The 22,914-nt window shown below is 51.3% G+C and overlaps 1 protein-coding gene across 1 annotated transcript in view; it reads left to right on the forward strand.

The window, feature by feature from the left end:
* ATXN10 (ataxin 10) overlaps window positions 1-20,322 on the forward strand; it is a 142,514-nt gene extending 122,192 nt beyond the window's left edge. The window contains exons 11-12 of the mRNA XM_068970734.1: window positions 18,451-18,638; window positions 19,132-20,322. Coding sequence (XP_068826835.1) covers window positions 18,451-18,638; window positions 19,132-19,134 — 191 coding nt within the window. The 3' untranslated portion in view covers window positions 19,135-20,322. The remainder of the gene's footprint in view (window positions 1-18,450; window positions 18,639-19,131) is intronic.
* The last annotated feature ends 2,592 nt before the right edge of the window (window positions 20,323-22,914 follow it).

A 22,914-nucleotide genomic window follows, 5' to 3' on the forward strand; every position in this document is an offset into this window, starting at 1 on the left:
GATGTTTTAAAAATCAGCCTATGACTATAGATTTCTCTAAATTTCTCCTCTTAGTTATCTAGCATTTTTCTTTATATATTTTGAGACAGTATTATTGAAGTATCAGGTCTTGAAAAATGTCCCCGTTGTCATTGTAAAGTGACCTTCTGTATCTCTAACAATGCTTTTTGCCTAACGTGAATATAGCTACTTCGCTTCACTGTTGGTTGATGTTTACATGGTAAGACCACTGCAGAGCTTTCATTTTCAGTCTTCCCATGTCAGAGGCGTTGGCTGTGAAGAGCATGGCTGACTTTTCCTTAGTCTGGTTTCTTTGCCTTTTAGCTGCTGCGTTTGGCCCATTCATATTTAATGTAATTGCTTATCTGTTTATATTTAAGCCAGGCTGATTTGCTTTCTATTTTATTTTTCTCTTGCTTCTTTTGAATTGTTTTGTATAATTAAGCATTTATCTTTTTCAGTTTAAAATGTTTAATTTTTTTTCTATTTTGTTAATAGTTCCCTGGGAAATTATAACATGCATCCTTGACTAAGGAAAATACAATGTTTTTCAGATCTTTACCCCTTTTCTAGATAATATAGGACCACTTAGCATCCCCCAGCTTATATGCTGTTATATGTTTTCATTCTATTTTTAGAACCCTATAAAACATTACTATCAATTTTCATTTAGATGGATCCACATACTTACTCCTTTCCTGCCTTTCACCCCTCTTACAGCTTTGTCTGTCTACCTGGGGTCATTTTCCTTCTGCCTGAAGACTTTCTTTTAGAATTTCCTTTAAAATGGGTTCATGGGTGAGGGACTGTTTGGCTTGTTAGAAAATGTGTGCCTGGTTCCAGCATTTGGGATAGCTACAGGATCTCAGTGTTTTAATGCAGTGGTCCCCAACTTTCTTGGCACTAGGGACTGGTTTCTTGGCAGACAGTTTTTTCCACAGACTGGGGAGGAGGGTAGGGTGGAGATGGTTCAGGCCGTCACGCGAGTGATGGTGGGGTTCAGGTGGTAATACCTTTGGACTCTACCTGCCCCCCTCCATCTCTCATAAGTTCAGTTCAGTCGCTCAGTCGTGTCCGACTCTGCAACCCCATGGACTGCAGCATACCAGGCTTCCCTGTCCTTTACCATCTCCTGGAGCTTGCTCAAACTCATGTCCATCAAGTGGGTGATGCCATCCAACCACCTCATCTTCTGTTGTCCCCTTCTCCTCCGGCCTTCAATCTTTCCCAGATCAGGGTCTTTTCTTTTCCATCTCTCATAAACTTGGCCCTATTTACAGAACCTCCAAGCCTGTCTGCCATACTTAGAATGTGTCCACAGGGTCCAGCATGTCCTGACAGGTCCTGTGTGTTCTGGCCCCACCTGCCTCTTCAGTTAGATCCAGACTGGTGTCCCTCTTTTAGCATTCCCCAGACAGGCCTCCTCTTTTGTTCCTCGAATCTGTGACTTCTCACCTCAAGGAAGTCATTGTCTTCCTCCCTTGGCTGCACTCTCTTCCCTGGCTCAGCCTCCTCTTCTCTTCCACAGGGAAGCCTTCCCTCGCCAGCCCCTCCTGGGACCTGTTCTGCTCCTCCAGCTTGTCCCAGTCTGTACCTGAGTATTTGTGCGTTTGCGTCCTAAGTACCCTCTAGACCAAGGGCCATAAGTGCATAGACCTTTTTTTTTCTTTCTGTTTTTATCTCAATGTAATATGCCACTGATAGGCACATACTAAATGTCTAGTAAATATTTTAGGATGGGTACATGACTGAGTAAGGCAGTGAACAAATGAATGAAAACCAGCAGCTTGATGAAGTGTGTGTGTGTATATGTTTATTTGACAGGTAGGGAGGATCTTCCTAAGCAGGGGAGAAATTTCTCCCTTGGATTTGATGATTCTTTTGTGAATTGAATAAACTTGGTTTGGCAGCAGTATTATTTCAGCTTTGTTTGGTGGTTCAGCCCCTTCTAATAACTCACACCAGTCAAGCTTTCATTGAACTTTAATTTCAGTATTTTGTGTTAAAGAAAGCAATATATATTGCATGTGTGTAGACTAGGAATCAGAGCTGAGAGTAAAGGTCAGTTAATAAAAACAGCTCCGCTCTCTGGTTGCTCTGGATCGGCGGGCTGTGTTGTGTGCTCATGCATCGCCCATGGGTTGGGGGTGAGGGCTCATGTTACCTTACGTAGGCATCCTCGTTCCCTGTGGGAAGTCAGCAGTTCCGACCCCCTGGAAGACTTCTTCTTTCTCCACCACCCATGGGGATTAGGAATTTCTAGGTGGCATATCCAAGCAAACTGGGCTGTCAACTCCCCCAGGCTAGGAACGGGACTGGAAGGCTGGCTGCCCCGTTTCTTGGAGGTGTCTTCTAGTGATGGACTGGGATTTCTAGTTCCAGGGAAGAGAAAACATCCCAAGGGGTTGTTCACCCCGAAGGAAGGCCCTCAGCGGCTGTGCTACATCAGGACACAGCCCAGCTGTTCGTCCGCCGCTCCCTTGCGGGGACCCGCAGTAATGACACAGTAGCAGATACCATCGGAAAATTCCAGCCCCGCCACCACAGAGTCAGTTTCTTATTTGTCAGTTTATTGTGGCAAGTGGGATTGTTTGTTGTTGCTGTTTCCAAATAGAAACAGCTGAACTTTATTTGAAATGTTTTTCTTTTATTCTTTTTTTGATCTGTGTTTTGATCAGTTGTCCTTGATGTGGGTTTTATATATATATATATATATTGTTTTTATTGGAGGAGGAGGGGACAAGGATAGGATGAGCGTCTAAACTGGGTTGGGTTTTTTTTTTTTCTGTTCTTTCCTTTCTTCTCCTTCCTTCCTTTCTCTTTTCTTCTTTTTTTTTATATTGAAAAGCCTCATTTGTAAGTGTTATGTGTGCCCAGAAGCGTACCTTTATAGGAAAGTAACCAGAGTCTCCCCAGTCATGCCATGCCACGGAGGGATGGATGGCGTAGTGGCAGGAGCACCAGCCCTGGGGGCCGCAGACACAGGCTCTACTGCTTCTCAGCCTCGAAGCGCGCTGCTCCGCCTGTGTGGCGAGTCTCAGCTTATGTGTCTAAAGCGGGATGGACCCCCACAGGGCCGTGGTGAAAGGAGTGTGCTGTGTGCAAAGCGCCCAGCCTGCAGCCTCTCAGCAGGCAGATGCTGCCCCACAGATGTCCTGTGACAGCTGTGGCTGCCCAGGAGAAAGGCGGAGTTTCATCTGTGAGCACACTGTGAGTCAGGGGTAAGACTTAAGTAATATTAATGATACTGCAAAACAGAAAAGAGTCCTGAAATGTACTCTCACATACACAACAAAGGCCCCCTGTACTTGAGGAGTAAAGGGTGGTCGTTTTCCATAAATGATGCTAGACCAATTTAATATCTCTTACGAGGAAGAAAAACCTGCCACCCGTATCTCACCCTGTTCACCCACACTAATTGAAGACAGCTCATAAACCTTCATGTGGAAGGTAAAACACAAGAGCTTCTAGGAGGAATCATAAGAAAGTATGGTTCTTGTCTTGGAACAGGCAAAGGTTTCTTAAACAAAACATCAACATTTTAACTGGGAAAGCACTAACTTTGTAAAATTATTTGCATTGTAAACGTGTATCTGACAAAGGACTCATACCCATACTAATTTAAGGACTGTTGTGAAACAACGAAAGAGAATTCAGGTTCTGAGAATGAACAAAAGGCCCATGGCATCTCACAGAAGAGGAAACCCGGATGGCCAGTAACTGTACAGAAAGAGCTTAGCATCCTCGTCAGGGAAATACATGTTTAACCCACAGTCAGGAACCCACCAGAAGAGCTGGTGAGATGACAGAACCAACGGATGGCAAAGGTGTGGGGCAGCCTGAACTGTGATGAATTGATTTGGGAGGTGTCAGTTAGAAAAGTCTCTTTGGAGAACTTGGGCAGTGTCTGCTGACTCCAGGCCCGCCCTGTGAGCCCGCAGTCGCACCCCGGGGGGAGCACACGTGTCTGTCAGAAGACGCGTGCAGGAGCGTTCCTAGTCACAGGGTTTATAACAGCCCCAAAGCAGAACCGTCCCACGTGGTCAGCAGTCGCAGAAGAGTGTGGACGTCCATTCCACAGCGCGCTGTACAGCAGCAGAGAATGAGCCGCCCTGTGTAACACGGGTGTGTCTCACTACCATAGCACAGAGCTAAAGAAGCTGGATTCAGAGAGTGTACGCTCTGCGACTGCCTGTAGAGGAGGTTTACCAGCAGGAAGAATTAATCTGTGACAGTAGCAGTCAGGATGGTAGTTACCTTGATGGGTAGGAGGGTGGGCATAGGTGGGCAGTGGTACCCAGGGGCCTTCCAGGTGCTGGGCATATTCTCCATCTTGACCTGGGCGGGCTCATGTGACGTGCGCCCGTGTGGAAATGTCAGGATGTACACAAGGAGGCGTGTGTTGTTGCTTCTCACACTGACATTTTAAAAATCGAGTAGTTTCTAGGTGCCCAACCCTGTGCTGTATATATATACCCTTTAAGCTACATTACCCTGCACAGGCGGTTTCTCTCCTTCTTTTTTTAACAGGCCTCTTTGTTAAGCACTGTCATTTCACAGATGAGAAGAGAGGCGCTCATGGAGTTGGTTCCCCGAGCACAACTGGCTCTGCCAGCTCCTGGGCAGTGGGACCACGGGGCCAGCCCAGCGCTGTCTGTGCCCTGCTCCTCGTTCAGGCGTCTAGACTCCTGTGCGGGCGCCTCTCCGCCGGCCCAGCCCTTCCTCCTCTTAGACTTGAGCACGCGCGTCCTCCTCCTGGAGTTCCCCCGTGGCCCCCAGCGGAGCCCGAGCGCCTCGGCTCTCTGTCAGCCGGGCTCCTCTGCTCCTCCGTGAGCGCGGCACACGCAGACCCTGTAACCTTGCCCTCCAGAAAAGCGTATCCCGGACAGGACCTGTGCCACACTGCACACCCCATGCCAGACCCCGCAGGCCCCAGGGGTGTCACCGCAGTGTGTCCCAGAGCGCATTTCTGTCCCAGAGCGCATTTCTGTCTGCAGCGCCTTAAACACCTGTTATGTTGGAGAAGTCTTCTAAGTAATGCACATATGTGTCAGATGTGTGGTAGGAAGGCGTCTGCTGCAGGACTCCCTGGAATCTGTGCGGTTCTCGTGTACCTTTTGGAAATTCTGGGCCACAGTGCCACATCTTGGGGAATGCAGGGATTTTAGTGGAAACTTGAGAACATGCTCCATCCTGTCCTTCGCTTCACGAGCAGTCTAGCTTGTGTCTGGGCCTGCCGAGCCGCCACCAGAGGGAGGTATTCGGGGAAGCACCTCAAACACTTCAGGCTGGCACAGCTGGCTGACCTTGCTGCTGTTTATAAAGGCACCAGCGAGCCCCCACACCAGGGAAGTGCTTGTGTTGTGCTCACTGCAGGCCTGCCGTTCGTGTCTTCCTCTGCCCACCCTGACACTCACATGGCCAGGATGTCGTCCTCCTGAAATAGGTCTTGCATCCTCCGGAGGGGAGCGATGCCTGCTGTTGATTTCTGTGTCCCCAGCACCAAGCCCCTGGTGGTCGTTCAGTGATCTTTCGTTCATTTGTTGAGCTGACATTAATTTAAGCTAGAAAACCTTTTACTGCCGTTTGGCTTTAAAAAGATAAACTTTGGGTTTAGCTTCCCAGTTACATGATGTGGGTTTTTTAAAGCCTCTCACTGATGCTTTTACCCATTGCCTAGTGTGGCTGAAGGTGTGTGAACCAAGTCTTTGTCCTCGTCCAGAGCAAACAAGCGTGGACACGACTTGCCTCCCTGGGTCCTGTGTGCAGCGAGTGGGCATGGGGCTAAGGATGGGCGGCACTCTGCCACCACACTGCACCCCACACCCCTCAGGCTCCACAGTTGCAGGCCAGACCCGTTCAGAGTGAGAGTGGGCAGGAGCCCTACCTTTGATGTAGCTTCTACGGTATCCTAGCAACTAGTTCCCCAGCAATCGAAGCTGGAAGTTGGAGGAGTGGGATGTCCTGTCGTGAATGAGACGCCCACAAGAGTGAACTCTCCTTCCTTGCTCAGGTGTGTCGGCAGATGGTCTGACTGTTTTACAGTAAGACTGACATGCTTCAGGTTATGCCCCTTCAGATTGTGTCTACTTGGCTTTTGGTTGTACACCTCTTGTTTTCTTACACTGTGAAGCTCACAGCGACTCGAAGTGAAGGCCAGATGGTGGTCTGCCCTCTGACCTCGGGCCTGCACTCAAGCCTGGCCACCTGTGGGTCTTGCTCAGCCTGCCTCACTCAGCCGTCTTCTCTCCTCCTAGAGGTCAGGGTGCATCAGTCCTGCCCCGGCCTGTTTACTTGCACGAAAGACAAGACTGCTGGAGGTTTACTGTCACGCCTCTTGGAAAACGGGAGTCTGTCCTTCGTGAGGTGAGGTGCTTGGCAGGAGCTGTGTGGCCTGCAAGCGACCGTGTGCCCCTTGCTCCCCCTCCGCCTGGGCTGGCGAGAACGTGGAAGCTGCTGCTTTCGAGTCCGTCAGTCGCTTGGCCCGCCTAGCTTGGCGACGACTCTGTTTTCTTAATTTGGCTTCTCCGTGGTTACTGTTCATGTTTTAAGTGCCACCGTGTACAGTTCATTCCAAACCAGAAACAAAACTTTATGCGAACATTTATTGCCATTCGTTTTTGTCCTTAAGGGTCTGCTCCTTTGGCTGGTTGATTTAACGAGCACCATTTAAAGTTTAAGTTTTATTTTCACTAGGAGGCATCCCCTAGACCGTCCCCACACTGCCACACCCAGCGTCAGGCGGCCCTTCCTGACTCTCCTTCGGCACCTTGGCTCCCTTGTTGTCCGTCTTCCCGGGGTCTCCTTCCGTCTACACTGGCCATTCTCCCAGGTAGAGTTAACCTTATTTATTTGAGAGAAGTCTGCCAGAATCCCCGTTCAAATGAGGCCACTTTTTATTGTCTCGTTTATCCTATCATTTCACATTGTAGTTGTTACACCAGTTAGTAGTGTGTTTATTTCTCTCCACTGGACATTCTAGGACGTTCAGGAGGACTGCGGCGTCAGGCCTTCCCCTCATGGGCACTTAGCTGAAGCTGAGTTTACAGGTGAACATACACGTGCCCACCTCTCTGCTTTGCCCCACTCCGTGGTGGTCGCCTTGACTCTGTCCCTTAGTTGGAGATTGGCACAGGGAGAATGAAGACCTGAGAAATGGTGTTGTGTTTAATAAAATCCTCTTGTGGGCTCTGATGCTGGTTGAGAAACAGTGACTCGTGAGAGGCCATGAACTGGCGACCCTTCCTCAGGAGGAGTGCTGGCAGCTGGAGAACTAACTGCTGTTGATAACTGAGCAGACGGGGTTTCATCGACCTGCGTGATCTGGCTTTCCTAGCCCCCCAGGCAGCTCTGTCCATGGGGTTCTCCAGGCACGAATACTGCAGTGGGTTGCTGTGTCCTCCTCCAGGGGATCTTCCCCACCCAGGGGTGGAATCTGCGTCTGCTTTCTCTGACAGGCGGGTTCCTCACTGCTACACCTCCTGGGAAGCCACCTCGCCTGGGCATGGAGCTCAGGCGGGCAGCGCTGAAGTCTGCGCCCAGGTCCTTCCTCGTCCACTCTCACTCCTGCTGTCATGGATGCTGGTTGGTCCCCATTCCCACGCTGTCTTCCCTCCAAGCCACCCTCCACGGCTGCCAAAGAGAGCTGCCTGATTTTTCTGCTTCAGCTCTTTCAGTGGATTCTCATCGTATAAAATGCAGACTCCTTCCTGCAGCCTGAAACTCCTCTGGCCTCTGGCCTCGACCCCTGCCCTCTGCCAGCATCCTGCCTCCAGCCCCAGCCTTGCCCGGATTGTGTCTCCTGTCGTGAGGTCGCGCATGGCCGGTGCTGCTGCTATCTCCCCAGCGCACCAGGTGACCAGCTTCTCTTTATCCCGAGTTCTCACCTCAGTCCCCTCCTCAGAGAAGCTGTCTCCCCCCTCCCTCATCCGTGTCTTGTCCTCCTGTGCTCATGCTTGACCACATCAGCCTGAAGGTCTGTCTCTCTGAGGCTGATGCCCGCCTCCTGTCTAGAATGCCAGTGCCACAGGGCCGGGGACCTGTGTGTCCTGTTAGTTACTAGATCCCCAGTGCCGAGCACGGGGCCTTTGTGTTTGTCAGACGAGCACCCAGATGGCATTTAAGTCCTGAGAGGCTGGATGTGTGTTAACAGTGGAAACCCGCCTTTGTATCTAAATCGCTTGCTCTCATTCCAGTGTAAGTGTCAAGAAGCATGTTGTTCAGAGAGGAGAGGGAAAACATGTGGAAGTATTAGATTTCTGAAATTCAGTGAGGTTCCCCCAACGTGGGACAGCCAGTACTTTAGAAGTTTTAGAAAGACCTGTGTCAAGGAAGAGCTTGAGACATTAGTATTCCCCCTGCAGCCAGCTTGGCTCAGGTGTCATGGGTGCTTATTTCCAAGTAGTGCTGGAGGCGTTTGCACGCTCTCGGTTCCCGCTGAAGGTGGTCTTGACTGTGCAGTGGACACCGCACCGTGGTGGTCCTCCCTCAGTGAGGCGACAGAATCGCCCATGCCCCCAGTGCTCAGCTCAGCTGGTAGTGATCGCAGTGTGCACAGACAGCGTGAGGCGTCCGCGGGTCTGTGCCTGTCCAGACCGTGGGCCGGCTGCTCTTGCCTGCTGACTCTGGTTGCTGCTGTGGGTGGCGGGAGGAGAGGCCACCAGCCCGGGCTGCGTGACCTGGGGGCTCATCGTGTCCAGACTAGTGGAGTTTGGACTGAGGACAGGTGGCGCAGGCACTCAGGTGGCCCACGTGCAGCGCACCGACCCCTGGGAGCTGCTGGGCCTTGCCCAGCCCAGAGCCCTCCAGAAGCCCCGCGCTGCTGGTGCTCCTTGTGTACGCCTTCGTGTCTGAGAGCTGCTTTTGACCCCTGGTTATGCTTTATTCATATAAAGATGTTGTTAGTACCAGGCAAACAATAATCTTCCGTAATTTAGATGCGGTTACTTACTTTTTTCTGGGCTTCCCAGGTGACTCACCGGTAAAGAATCTGCCTACAGTGCAGGAGATGCAGGAGACAGGTTCGATCCCTGGGCCGGGAGGACCCCCTGAAGGAGGGCCTGGCAGCCCGTTCCAGTGTTCTTGCTGCAGAGTCCGTGGGCAGAGGAGCCTGGCGGGCTGCAGTCCACAGGGTCACACAGGGTCGGACACGGTGACGTGACTGAGCGCACGTGCGCCTTGTCTACTCCAGGCTGGAGTTTCATCTTAAATGGGTCACTGTCACCCATGAAGGTGTTCTGCGGAGGTGATCACCCTGACCAGCATCTGAAGGCTTATTTCATCTTTTGAGAGAAAGGGACTCTGTTTCAAGTCTTAAAAACCTGCCGCTCCTTCCCCTGATGTGTAGGCAGAGCTCAGAAGCTTGCAGTCAGCCTGGCTGGAGGGGACCGCTCCGGGCCTCCTCCAGGTTTCCCCTCGTGGACCGGTCCCCCCCCTATGGACTGGTCCCCCGTCATGGACTGGTCTCCCCTCTTGGGCTGGTCCCCCCCCATAGACTGGTCCCCCGCCACCATGGACTGGTCCCCCCCCATGGATTAGTCCCCCTCCATGGACTGGTCTCCCACCGTGGACTGGTCTCCCCTCTTGGGCTGGTCCCCTGCCATGGACTGGTTCCCCTCCCCCATGGATTAGTCCCCCTCCATGGACTAGTCTCCCCTCAAGGGCTGGTCCCTGAGGAGGGCTTAGGGCAGAGGGGCAGGGGCTGGAGCCCGCCTCCAGACCAGGCCAACCCCATCAGGTCCTTTACTTGCTGGGTCTGTTTTCTCATCAATAGAAGGTTTGGCATCACCTCCCGCGAGTGCTGTGCTGGTGAAGGTGGGGACTTTGTGTCAGTGCCTGGAGTGGCCCTGCGGGTGATCCCACCACAAGCTCTGCTATGCTTATTATTACTGTTATGACTTCATGCAGATAAATAGCAGTGGCTTATGTGAGAGACACTTAATTCCCCTGCAGAGCTTTGCTTACATTGATTGAAGCTAGAAATTTGTTCAGGCCAGCAAGTCCTTTCTTCCAGAGAGCAGAGTGCTGTGGACGTACCCTCTCCCCTCCGCCGGCTGCTCCTCACAAGTTTCTCTCTGTCAGGGCCCAGTGACCTCCCCATCAGCGGAGCCCCTGACGTGAGTGGAGCCTGGGTCCTGCCTTCCCTTGAGCAGTTCGCCTCTCAGAAGGCCTCTCCTGGAGGAGGTCTCCCCGGAGCCTGAAGGCTGAGGTGGTGTGGCGGGGGGCCTGCCTGTGTGCCATCGGCAGCGTCGCACGTACCGCTCAGCTCTGGCAGGACTGGGGTCCGCCTCCTCAGCGGACGGAGGCCAGGCGCCCACAGCGTTTACTGCCTCCTCCTTGGTGAGTGTGCATACGCGTGAGCACACGTTCCATAGGAGGGTCAGAGTGAGCAGTGGCGGCAGAGGGAGTGAGGGCTGTGGTGGGGCGGGCACCACGTGGCGGGCCTGGCACCACGTGGCAGGCCCTGGGCTGGCCGTCCCTGCCCCGCCCCGTGCCAGGCTCGTCAGTCTCAGACTGTGTGCCCTCGAGAGCCCCCGAGTACACATGGAGCCGCCTGGTGGCCCGGCCCTCTGGTGTGGTTTGGTTAGACGTGGCCTTGCTCCATCCCAGCCCGAGGCCTGTTGTGGGGCTGTTGCCAGGCTGACGGCCGCTCCACGCAGCTCTCTGAAGTGGTGAGATGGTCCCGGAGTGTGTCACAGACAGAATTAGCTTCAGGCCCGGGGGGCCCTTTCCCACGGAGCCCGTGGACGTGAGGTACCTGCCCGGCAGCCCCCATGCACCACAGGGCTTTGGAGTGGGGAGTGTGGGGTGGCCACAGGCCAAGCGGGGTGTCGTCTTCTATGACTTTGCCCCAAGCTGACAGGCTGCAAGGCGGGGTGGCAGCGGCGAGCCTCGGAGGCCGGTGCCTGACCCATCTGGGCCCTGAGGGCCGGAGGGCTCATCGCGGCCGGGGCCAGGCTGAGGACAGCGGTTCCGCGGTTCCTCGCCCACGTGGTGACGCAGGGAGCCTGGGGAGACGGCAGGACGGCTCTGGCTCCTGAGCAGAGAGGAGCCTTCGAACTGTGACTGTCCCCGCCTGAAGGCAGTCATGGATGGGAAGTCAGCCGTGCGCACTGAGGCTGGTGAATGCAGCCTTTGTCTCAGAATCATTCAGACACAGGCGGGTTGTGTTTCTCTGGTGGACACTTGGATGCTGGGATGTTTCTGTGAGAATTCAGCAGTGTTCCCCTGGGCCTCTGCACCACTTCCTTTGATGTTCTAGTTCCCTGGGCATTTGGAGGCTGAAAAGCAGCCCCAGCTCTCAGAGCAGAGAAGCTTCCGAGACGACGTTCAGCCTCAATAAAGACTGAGACTCTGCTCCTTCCGGTAGCACCTATGAAACACAAGCGTATCACTTTACTGTGATTGTGACCTTCATTTTCCAAATCTGGCAATAATTTGCTCCCCTGCACTTTTCTGTTGGGGCTTCCCTGGTGGCTTAACTGGTAAAGAATCCACCTGCAATGCAGGAGACCAGGGTTCGATCCCGGGGTCAGGAAGATCCCTCGGCAAGGGATATGGCAACCCGTGCCATTCCATACTCTTGCCTGGGGAATCCCACAGCAGTCTGGTGGGCTACAGTCCATGGGGTCGCAGCGAATGGGGCGTGGCTATGTGCTGGCACGCTCCCTTTTCACCTCCCCTCGCCTTGCAGTGCTTGCTCACTGCGCTCAGTAGTAGCCGTCAGCTGTGAGTCGGTGAGCAAGAGGGCACATACACTGACTTGCACTCACTGCTGGGACGGACTCCAGGGCCTCGAGCGGTCTGCGTTGGCCGGCGTTGACACACCTGAGCCGCGGAGATGTGCCCTCGGATTAAAATGCAGAAACGCGGGGGGAGAGTTAGACTCCAGACAGACCAGCAATTCGGAGAAGGAAGAGCGTGCCAGGACGGGTCGTTTGTGGTGGGGACTGAACACACTCTGGTTTCCAGCACCCTACGAGGGGGCCAGTATGCCGTCTGCCCAGTGAGGACCCTGACTTTCTGAGCGAGGAGAGCCTGTAGTTTAACTGAGTGAAGTGATGGTTGGAGATAAAGGCAGAGCTTGGATGCGGGTCACCACGCAGCCGAGTGTCCCAGCGTTTGGACACAGAGCTCAGCCCTGCAGATGGGGGTGGCTCCTCATTAATGGGCACTAGCAGTGTCTTTCAGACTTGTCTCCTCCACGAGGACCCTCTCTTCTGGATCCCCCGTGTCACAGGCAGGTTGCCCGCTGTCCGAGGACTCCCGTCTCCCCCCAACCCCAGCCCCACTCGGGTGCCCACTGCGGTTTGTTTGTACAGGTTCCTACTCTGGCAGCAGCAGCCTTGGTGGGGCCTGGCCTTCCCTGGCAGCAGTTTGGGAAATGCCTTGTTTTTTTTCTTTTTTCCTCTCAGCAAGTAAATACTTGAAGAGCAAAGCAGAGGCTGGTTAGGGGACTCCTGCAGACGGGGTCAGGGTCAGAGAAGTGAGCCCACTGGGAACACGGCCCCTGGGCACTCAGGGTCTCTCCGACTTGCGTGGCTGGGGGGAGGCAGGACGGTTGTCACTCAGTAGGAAGAGGAGTCGCCCTCAATGTCCCGTTCCTGCCGTCCTGCCCTCTGGCTGGCGAGAACTGCCGTATTTTGAGGTGTTTCGGTTTTCAGCAACGTGAAGCATTTTGGAAAAGTCTTGAAACAGAACTACTGCTTTGCACTCTGAAAAATTCTGCCATTTTAATTAGTCTGAGAAGATACCAGCTTAGATGTGGACGTTGCCTCCAAAGCATCCTCATGTTGAGGGAAGTCTCAGGGCAGGTGACGATGTGGTTTTCAAGCCTAACAAGGTGGCCTGGGCGTCCTGTCCTCAGGCCAGCTTTAGCCGAGGTGCTGATGTGTGTTCTCTGCCCTGCTGAGTAGTGTGCTTTGGAAAGTTTGTCAAGTATGTAAACCCCTGGCTGTACATGGGTTTGTTGTCTAAAATATTTTTTTAGTATTCTGCAAGCAAGATGAAATATAGATATTATCTATAGCACAGATATCTGTTATATGCGTACTATACATAAGATGTTAAATATATGCACATTATACATCTGCAGGCATGTTAACATATAAAAACCATAAATAGATACTACATAGTTTATGTACATACACACATATATCCTGAGAAGTCAGTAAAATCCTTCAGCATTCAAATTGTTTTAGTCTAAATAGCTGAAGCTCCAGTATTCTGGCCACCTGATGCGAAGAGCCGACTCATTGGAAAGGACTCTGATTCTGGAAAGGACTGAAGGCAGGAGGAGAAGGGGACAACAGAGGATGAAATGGTTAGAGTCAGTGACTCAGTGGACACGAGTTTGAGCAAGCTCTGGGAGGTAGTGAAGAACGGGGAAGCCTGGCGTGCTGCAGTCCGTGGGGGTCGCAGAGAGTCAGACACGACTGAGCGACAGAAAATAGTTTTAAGTTTTTAGTGCCAGCCCTTTGAAAAGTTCATTCGTTCATTCAGCGAGTATATATCGGTTCCTTCCATGTTCCAGGGCAATTTGGCAGACCTCTTCTGTAAAGGGCTGCTTTTAATCAGTGTTTTAGACTTTGCTGGGCACTCTGTCTCCATCATAGCAGTCCAGCTCGGCTACTGCGGCACAAAAGCGGCCATGGGCGGTCCGCACATGAATGGGCGTAACTGTGTGCCAATAGAACTTTATTTATTATGGATACTGGAATTTGGATTTCACGTAATTTTTGTGTGTCGCAAACTGGTATCTTCTTTTTGTTTTTTCCCCAACCATTTAAAAACATGAAAACTAGGGACTTCCTGGGAGTTGCCGGGGGCCCAGGTTCAGTCCCTGGTCGGGGAGCTGAGACTGCACAAGCTGCACGGCGTGGCCAAAGTAAATTAATGAATTTTTAAAACATGGAAACTTTTTAACTTGCATCCATTCAAAATCACAGGCCGTAATTCCCCCAGCCCCTGTTCTCAGCAGCTTCTTGACACTGAGCACAGTGGCCAGAGCAGAGTCCCTCTCATCACAGGGCCCTGGTCCCCCATCACCTGAAGGACTTCAAGTTGCAGTGATTCCAGTAGCTGGAAGTCAGATGAACGTCGTCCTCATCAGCGGTCCCAGCACCAGTGTCCTGACTCGCCGGACCTGGCTTTCTCAGAGTGCGTTTGGCACGTCAGTCCTAGCCCTGGGCTAGCAGTGCCGTGGCCGTGGGGTCTCTCTCTTGTCTCCAGTTGCCTCCCAGCCCGCACTCCCCTGCCCCGCCCTGCCTCCTCACCTGCCTGGTGCGGGGCTGCAGGGCTCAGCGTGGAGCCGACGGTGTGGAGAGGAGGCGCTCATGGCTGCCGCCCTCGGGTGCCGGGTCCTGGGGCCGCATCTCCCTTCAGCTCTCCAGGCCCCGGGGTTCCCAGGCGCTCAGTCCGCGCGCTCATCACTAGCGCTTTCAAGACACCACGTGCTCTGGTGAAGGGCTGGCCGAACTGAGTCCTCACTCCAGTGCTGATCGCAGGGTTCTTTGAAGGCAGTTTTGTTACAAACAGGCTCACGCCTTCTGTTTGGAGTAGCTATGGAAACGTTAGAAGCTCTCTTTCTAAAGCCGAGCAGACAATGGAGCGCTTGGAGTGTTGGTAGGATTAGAGACTCTGGAAGATGTTTAATTTTCTCCCCCCTCTTGCTTGCTTTCTGTCTCGGTAGAGAGGGAACAAGAGGGCAGTGTGAATATTAACCGGGCCGCTTTCATCTCCCTGTGACCCTCCAGGCTGTCTGGGTCTGCGGGGCACCCAGCCTGGCCCTTCCGGCTCGTAATGAGGGGAATCGTGCATATTCATGAGCCGGGTCCTGGGGCTGGGATTCCTTGCTTCTCTTCAACGCAGACGTTGCGAAGGAACAGCTTAAAATTAGGAACTCAGAGATCCTAGACAGTAGTGCCAGGGTGTTCTCACTGGAAATAGACACACGTTGGAGGATATTGTTGTGGTATTTGATTTACAGGCGGACAGCACAAACCCCAAACGGGGTGCTCACTTAGGTCGACATGGAGGGCACACCTTTCACGTCTAATCACAGTGCCCGGCAGGACTGGGTGAGGTCCGCCTGAGAGAGGAAGTAAGGTTGGTTTCACTTATGACATAAAGAATATGAAATACAAGTCTGAGTGAGATGTGTTGGGGTCTCGCTGTTTTGTGTGTGTTTTGATTTTCAGCGTTCTGGGAAATTGACCCCGCCGTGACCGTGTGGCCTTACTGTCTAGACCCCTCCCACGCCCTCCACTTAACCCATCTGTTTGCCCTTTGAACTCTGGTTTCGGGAGAAGACTGAACTGCCACTCCGGCTTTGGGCTCCAGTGCTGCTCCCATCAGGCTATGCCAGGAGCCTGCTTCCTGGGAGACAGGGATGGTCCCGGTTGTCCCCACAGCCCCGGCTGGGAGCACCACCCCAGCTTGTAGGGTTGATCATCAGGACGGTCGTCATTAATCTCACTGTTTCCTCCGTTCAGAGTAGTGACTGTGTGAGGTTTCTGCAGAAATGAGCAAGTGAACAGTGGGGTAAGATGCTGAAACACCATCACGGGATGTCCGCAGAGCCCAGGGTTACTCCCTAGGTGGGCGTGACTGCAACCCACCCTTCCATCCATCCACACCGGGATTCTCCTGGGTTTCGTCATCCTGGACCTTTATTTACACGGTCCGGCTTCCTTGCCTGAGTTGCATTTATATTGATTTACTTTCATCTAATCTTTCACCCTGCGAAGCCCTGAGTCAGGAAACCACACCAAGAACAAAACGGAAAAGCACAGCCCATGTGGGTCACTGCACTGCCACCACACCCCCTCCACACACACACATCCACACACGTGCACACACGGTGGGTGGGAGGCGGCGTCCGCTCGCTCGGACAGCGAGCAGATGTTTCCAGCGCCACGCTTGGAGCAGAGGACGGAAGGTAAATAAGCCATCATCCTGGCTTGTGAAGAGCTCACAGGGCATTGGGGCGGACAGAAATATGAACAAATAAGTATAGCTTCCAGGATGTCAGCACACACATCATCATCCACTGTGTGTCGGGTCTAGCTGCATGCTTGGGACGAGAAAACGGACTCTGGCTCCTGCCCTCTAGAAGCTCACCAACGCATAAGCAGATCAGCAGGTGCAATGTGATGTGAACTGGTAAAGGAAAAAGAAGAAGGGAGAGAATGTTTGGAAACACGCAGTAGGCACGCCCAGCTCAAGCTGGTGTCGGGGCTGGCCGGGACAGAGCAGGTGGGTTTCCAGGAGCGGGGTCTCAGCTGCTCGCCCCGGGTGAGGAGGGGCAGGCGAGGGGGAGCAGGTCCCAGGTCAGGGCTCGCATGTGGAAAGATGGGGGCCACCTGGCGAGGTGATGTTGCCGGAGCCTGGGGTGTCATTTGCCCTGGAGCTGAGATCATCTGACAGTCCGAAGCTCTGGAAGATGGCCCTTTCCTCCAGAGACACTCGGCACTGGCAGCTGGTGGTGGCAAGACTGGCATCTGATGCCTCGATTGCAGAGCTAGCCAGCCCTCCAATTGTGAGGCGCTGTCAGTGCATTTCTGGGAATTTCCCTTCTTTCTTTCAATTAAAGTGAATAACCAGGAAGCTTCAGAAAGAAGTGTTTTGTGCCTGTCATTTAGCATTGGAGAGTTGTCACACACAGGAACTGGAGTGCTCCAGGCTTATACACGGTCTTGCCCAGATTCAGCCTCATATGCTCGCTCCTGCACTCAGCTCTCTTGACCCCTGCCTCATCTCTTTCTGCAGCAAGGGTTGCATGGTGATGATGGCGTCCTGCGCGAGACGTGAATTGTAGTGAGTGATCCCTGCTGAGAAAGTCACTAATGTGTTGAAGGTCTTTGTTGTCCAGGATCATCCTTTTCATTCTCCCTCCCATGACAAAGTGGGGTTCTGGTGATTGTGGAGAAGGAGGAGTTCAACTTGTATGCGTTTGAGAGTCTGTGGATTCATCTCCAGAAAAGAGGTACAGCCTTCTAAAGGCCCTGGGCTTTGTTGTGAGAGGGTGACAGGTCCTGGCGAGATGAGAGCATTTTTCCCATTTAGGGCAGTTATCTTAGGATTGCATCAGCCACCATTCTCTGCCCTTTGTGGAAAAGGTTGGTCACTTGTACCCACCAGTAGTCTTGGTGGTCTGCCTCCAGAGACCAGTGGGTCCGTGTGCGCTCGTGACTGTGGGCCGCATCGGTGGAACCGAGAGGGAGCAACCAGCCAGCACTTTGTTAGCCCAGAGCCGCTGGTTTCCTATGTCCTGGCTGCCTGACTTGAGTGGACGGGCTCATGTTCTGCTGGTTTCCTTCAAGGTCAGTGAACTAGGGGCAGTTTGGTTCCCGTGCTCTGTGCACATGGAGGCCTTTCTGTGCGACTCCCGTGCTGAGGAGAGAAGCCTCACCGCTGAGCCAAGGTTTGGGATGGCATCCAGAGTGCAGACTCTTGAGTTCAGGGACCCGTCTGATCACCTTTTGGGGAGCAGATGCCTCGATGTGGCATCAGACAGGCCTGCCTGGGAAACACTGGTAACAAGGAGGAAGGACTCGTTTTTCCTGCTGCTGTCCCCCTGATCACGGGGCAGGGAGGCCTCTGTTCCTTGGAAAAAGTGTTTATTCCACACTTGGCACTTTGTTCCTTCTGAACCAACAGAGGGTGCCAGGCCCAGTGTTCCTGGCGTCTCTCTCTGTCCCTGGGCCCGAGACTAGGGCAGTCTTACAGAAGGACATCGCAGTGGCCGCCTAGCGCCCTCCTGAGGTTCCCACAGCTCTTGGGAAGTACAGGCCTCAGCAAAGAGCGCAGTAAGTCTGCGTTCCTCATTAGTTCTTGTGTGTGCCGTGACCAACACCGCACGCAACACCTAGGTCCGGGCTGGGGCACAGGGAGGCGCCGCGTTCAGACGGCACAGTAAGGCCTTCACAGGCCTGCTCCGCCTCTACAGAGTGAGGGGATCCCACGTGGCGCCCAGGAGACCAGTGTTCAGCTATAACTGGGCTTACTTTAAACAAGACGATCTCGCCCGATTCTACCCTAGCGTCTTTGTGACTCATTCTATATTGCTCTTATTCCTTCCCTGGTGACTCAGTAACAAAACTGTCCAGCACACAGGCGCGCGCGTGTGTGTGCGTGCGCGTGCACGCCGACATGCGTGCTTGTGCTCACACACTTGCCGTGCGGCTGCTCTAAGCCTCTGCCTCCCCCTCTGTTCTTTCAGTCCAGCGCCCCTCTGTGCCAGTTGCTGGACACACACAGCGTTGGACATACGTGTGTGTATGTGTGTCTTCGCCTCTTGAATTATTTCCCGCTCTGCATGCATATTCACAGCACGTCCTCCAGGAGAAAGTGTTCGTTGACTCTGGGTGTTTAGGTCGTCTGCCCGTCTCCTCCTCTTCCACTGATGCTCGGGTGAAAGCATGCTGGCAGATTCCTTCACTCTGCTCCCAGTTCTAACCCAGTGGGTGGTGTATGCCATCCGAAACCTCACGGAGGACAACAGCCAAAACCAAGACCTGATTGCGAAGATGGAGGAGCAGGGTCTGGCAGATGCATCCCTGCTCAAGAAAATGGGGTTTGAAGTTGAAAAGAGGGGTGACAAGCTGATTCTGAAGTCAACTAGTGACACACCTCAGCTGGTAAGTATTCAGGAGGAGGACTAGTTCCCCTTCAGTCTATGGAAAGTGGTCCCCACTTCCCCATCACCTTCGAAGTGACACTTTGATGTGATTGCTTCATAAGAACATGGGTGGATGTATTTTGCCTCCTGAGATGGCAAAGAAAGCCCTACATTAAATTGCAAATAACTTTTTGTTCGGGCTTTACCCTGCCATTTTCTTAAGAGAGTTGAAATTTCAAACTTGTTCTAGGGGAGAAAAAGAAAAGGCATATCAAAATTTTCACGTGGTGTAAAAGTTTCTGGCAGTAATGAGACCTTCTTTAAAAGACAGCTAATGTTGGCTGCAGTGAAAAGAACAGAAAGCTCCTTGTATGATGCTGAATGGGTTGTTTCAGGTTTCTTTCCGTTATTTCTATCGTTGACCAAAATTCTCTTGTGCTTTTTTCCTTTGATGGTTCTTGTAAATAGCTCTGTCACATCTGCAATTTTGTTTCTTTTTTTTTCCCTCTTAGTGAATGAACTCTCCATCCAAAGAAATCTGAATTTTTGGAATCTGTTTCCTGGATCTTTCGCAATATGTGAAATCGCAAGTGTTTGAAGATTTTATTACATACACGTTTAAGAATCTGTGAATCTTCTAGATAATAGAGTTAAATGCATATAAGCTTAAAAGTGAAAGTGCTTGAGGGTCCTGTTGATTCTTTGCTTTAAAATGTAGCTGTCTGGTTTGCTTCTTTCCCCGTGGAATACAATGTGCGTTTAAGTGATAGATTGTACTTACTGTGGCCGCAGATAGTAAAATTCCTCTCGCTGAGCGCATGTCCCTTCTTTGGCAGAGACTTGGAAGTTTGCTCGAGCCCGCTCTCCCTTTCCCTTCTTTGTCTCCTCTTGGGGGGTTTTCTGGGCGCTGGCAGGCAGCTGAAGTAGTTCTCACTGTGATTAATTCTAGCAATCGCTTTTCCCCCCTCTGCCTTTCCAAAACATTGACAAGACTCATTTCCAGTTAATTAATTCGAGAGATGGCGAAGAATAGAGGGCTCTCAGAGGGCTCCCGCTCTTCACTGGGGTCCTGGGCAGCGTGTCACTGAGCCCTGTCCCTCTGGAATGTGGCGGGAGCGAGCGGGTGAGGGGACTTGTGGGCCATTAACTCTTCCCATTCCAGATCACCCTAGACCTAGGCGTCCCCAGACCCCTGAGGCTTACCAGCCGGTGCCTGCATCAACCACCGCCCTGGCTGTAAGCGGGAAGGAAGATCTCACGGTCGCCTGGGTGTGCAGAACCTCGGCATTAAAGGTTCATCCAGGTCTTCCTCAGTTTAAAAAGCACTGGTCTCGGAAAGGCACCACTCAGTTTCAGCCGGGGCAGTGGAATTGCAGAAGTAGCTTGGGGGAGCAGGGGCGTTCTGACCCGTGTCTGTCAGTGTGCACACACTCAGAGGAAGAACTGGATTAAATGAGTACGGAAGTCCTTGTAACCACCCAGACCATTAATGTAATCAGCAAACACTCTCGGGGCAGGTCGTGTTGTGGATGCTTAAAATGTGTTGTCTTCTGGAACAGCCGTGTTACTAAGCTAAACTGTAGCGTGAAATCTTGCATAAAATGAAAATGGCCGAGACCGAACCAGAAGTTTTCTAGAAATACCGATTGTTCCAAAGTAAAGTGCTCCTAAGTTTTTGTAGCTGTACTTAAATTGCTTTGTGGGGGGGGGGGAAAAAACCAGCTGAAGCATGTTAAGAATGAAATAAAAGTTTTCCCATATGTGGTCTAATGTCTTCTATATAACTGAAGAAATGCCAGTTTCTACAACTGTAGAATCTGGCATCCTTTGTGACGTTCCGTTGGTAAAGAATCCTTTGCAAAATCCAGAATGCACGAAGAAGCCCTTCTCTTCCAGGACGCAAGGAGTTAAACCCCTCGTCTCCAACTAGAAGTCTGGCCAAAGGGGAAAGCAGTGGGAGTCCCTTTTCCTTTTAACAAGTTTGCAATAGACACTTCTTTTTTTCCCTGTCTCAATGGATGTGTGCACACCAGTGGCATCACACAAACATGTCGGTATAAGTCATGTAATAACAAACACACACACATCAAAGGGAGCCTTGTGAGAATACAGAATGGGATGAGGACTGTGTGTTTTCTAAATAGGAAATGCGGGGCTTGCATAGTGAAAACACGCTGACGGCTGCATTGTGGCTGCGTTTGGTGCCTCCCAACACATTAATTCCTGAACACAACAGCTTCCCTGTCCTCTGCCAGGGACTTGGAGCTTCTGAGAACCTTGTTTTACACACCACAGAGGATTAAAGCACCACCTCAATCAGTCATTTAGAAAGAAAAGGGAAAAAAAAAAGGCAGCCCAGCCTTACAGAATTTGTAAAGAGAGAGAACGGTCACAGCAAGTTTTGTGACCATAGTATTGCTTTCAAGAGCGGACTGACAACGCAGTTCAGTCTCATAGCCTGGTCTCTTCTAAGAGAGAGCGGAGAAAGGCCTTCCTCCTCAGCGTCGAATCCGAGCGCTTACAGCGTGATGCCTTTTAATACCTTAACAATGGATGTTCATTTTTCAGAAGTACTTGTTTTCACAGTTTTAGTCATAAACTATTAGAATTTGTCTTTATGTCCATTCTGTTAATTAGATTTGACTCTTTTGGAAGCTGATACCAGATGCATTATTGTTCGGTAACTTCTGAAACTAACAGGATTCTTTGGAAACTGCTGAAAGAAGCCCGACCGAGGAGTGATTGAGGTCATGTGGGCTATTAGTAAATCTCAAATCAGAAATTGAGATTTTTACGTGTGTATATCTTGTGTCCATTAGCTCCTGAAGGCACTGATCTGTGTCTCTCACAGCAACAGCTGGCAGCTAAATGTTAAATTTTTGTGCTCTTTTGATTTCTATTAATTATATAAATAATGATAATATGCATGGGTAAACAAAGGTTTTGGGACAAAAATGCTTTCTTTGCAAGAGGAAGCCCTAAATATATATTTATATAAAATGCTGTTAGTAAGTTCTACACAGAAAGGAATCAATCTGTGTATGAAAGGCAGTAAGATTAAGACACAATTTTTAAATGCAGGGAAGGGAGGGAAGTACCTTAACATTTAAGAGAAAAGGCCCTTTCAGTGCTGTCCAAGGTTCTGATAATTTCAGCTACAGTGGCCTGGATATGGAAAATCAGTTAAAAACCTTTTTTAAAAAAAATTTAGATTTTTTTCCTCCACTTGTAATTATATGATGGAATATCTATTTTCTTCTTCCCTGCACATTTTAATTTTTTTTTTTTTTTGGATTTTTGAGGTCAAATCACATTCAGGTGGCATTTCACAGTGTAAACATGATTTGCTGTCTATAATATACATGAATTTTAAAGGTGAGCTTTTCTGTAGATGCAGTGCTTATGGCAGCCCACTCCAGTACTCTTGCCTGGAAAATCGCATGGACGGAGGAGCCTGGTAGGCTGCAGTCCACAGGGTCCGCAGAGTCAGACACGACTGAAGCGACTTAGCAGCAGTACTTACGGTTTGTTCATGCATTCCTTTATCACAACCAGACAGTTATGTCGAAGAAATGACTTTCTGAAGGCATTGATAGTTGTTTATTCCTGCTCAAGTTGAAACCTTAAATTAGGAACATTAAGTAAAATGTTTCTTTTTGTTTAAGCAACATAATGTACATTGTTCATTTGAATATAAAATTGCGTTGTGCTTTTCCTTCAGTTAAGCAGGCTCTTAACGTGATTGTTTTGCAGCCTGGATAACACTTTTTACCACCACCGTGTCCAGTGGTGGTCAAGAGTATAAACTCGAATGGGTGCTGGAGTCCAGGCCCCCTCTTTCACCTGGGAGACTACGGGCAGATTGTGTCATCCGAAAATGGGTCTTGTAACACCTGCAGCCTCTCAGAGTGTGTGAGGATGAGCGCGAATGTGTGTGGAAGCACTTAGGACAGTGGCTGACACATGGTAAACACTCACTCAAGCTACTGTTGTCGTTTTTAAGCCTCTGACACCTTCATTGTGAGCGTATCTGAGGGACGTGCGTGGAAACTGTGTCTTGTCTCCTCCTCCTCCTCTCAGCCTGCCCCAGTGCTGGGCATACAGTAGGTGCTCACTAAGTGTATTCTGTTCCTTTAGCAGATTCTTGTATGGTGCTTTCCATGTACTGGGCAATGTTCTAAGACTTAAAAAATATTAACCACTAATCCTCGCAGCAGTTAGGCAGTCTGTTCCAGTATTAATCCCATTACATGGATGAGGAAGTTGAGTTGCAGAGGTTAATGCCTGGAGTCACA

Source organism: Capricornis sumatraensis, chromosome 4 (assembly GCF_032405125.1).
Source record: "Capricornis sumatraensis isolate serow.1 chromosome 4, serow.2, whole genome shotgun sequence".
In the NCBI taxonomy this organism is placed as follows: Eukaryota; Metazoa; Chordata; class Mammalia; order Artiodactyla; family Bovidae; genus Capricornis; species Capricornis sumatraensis.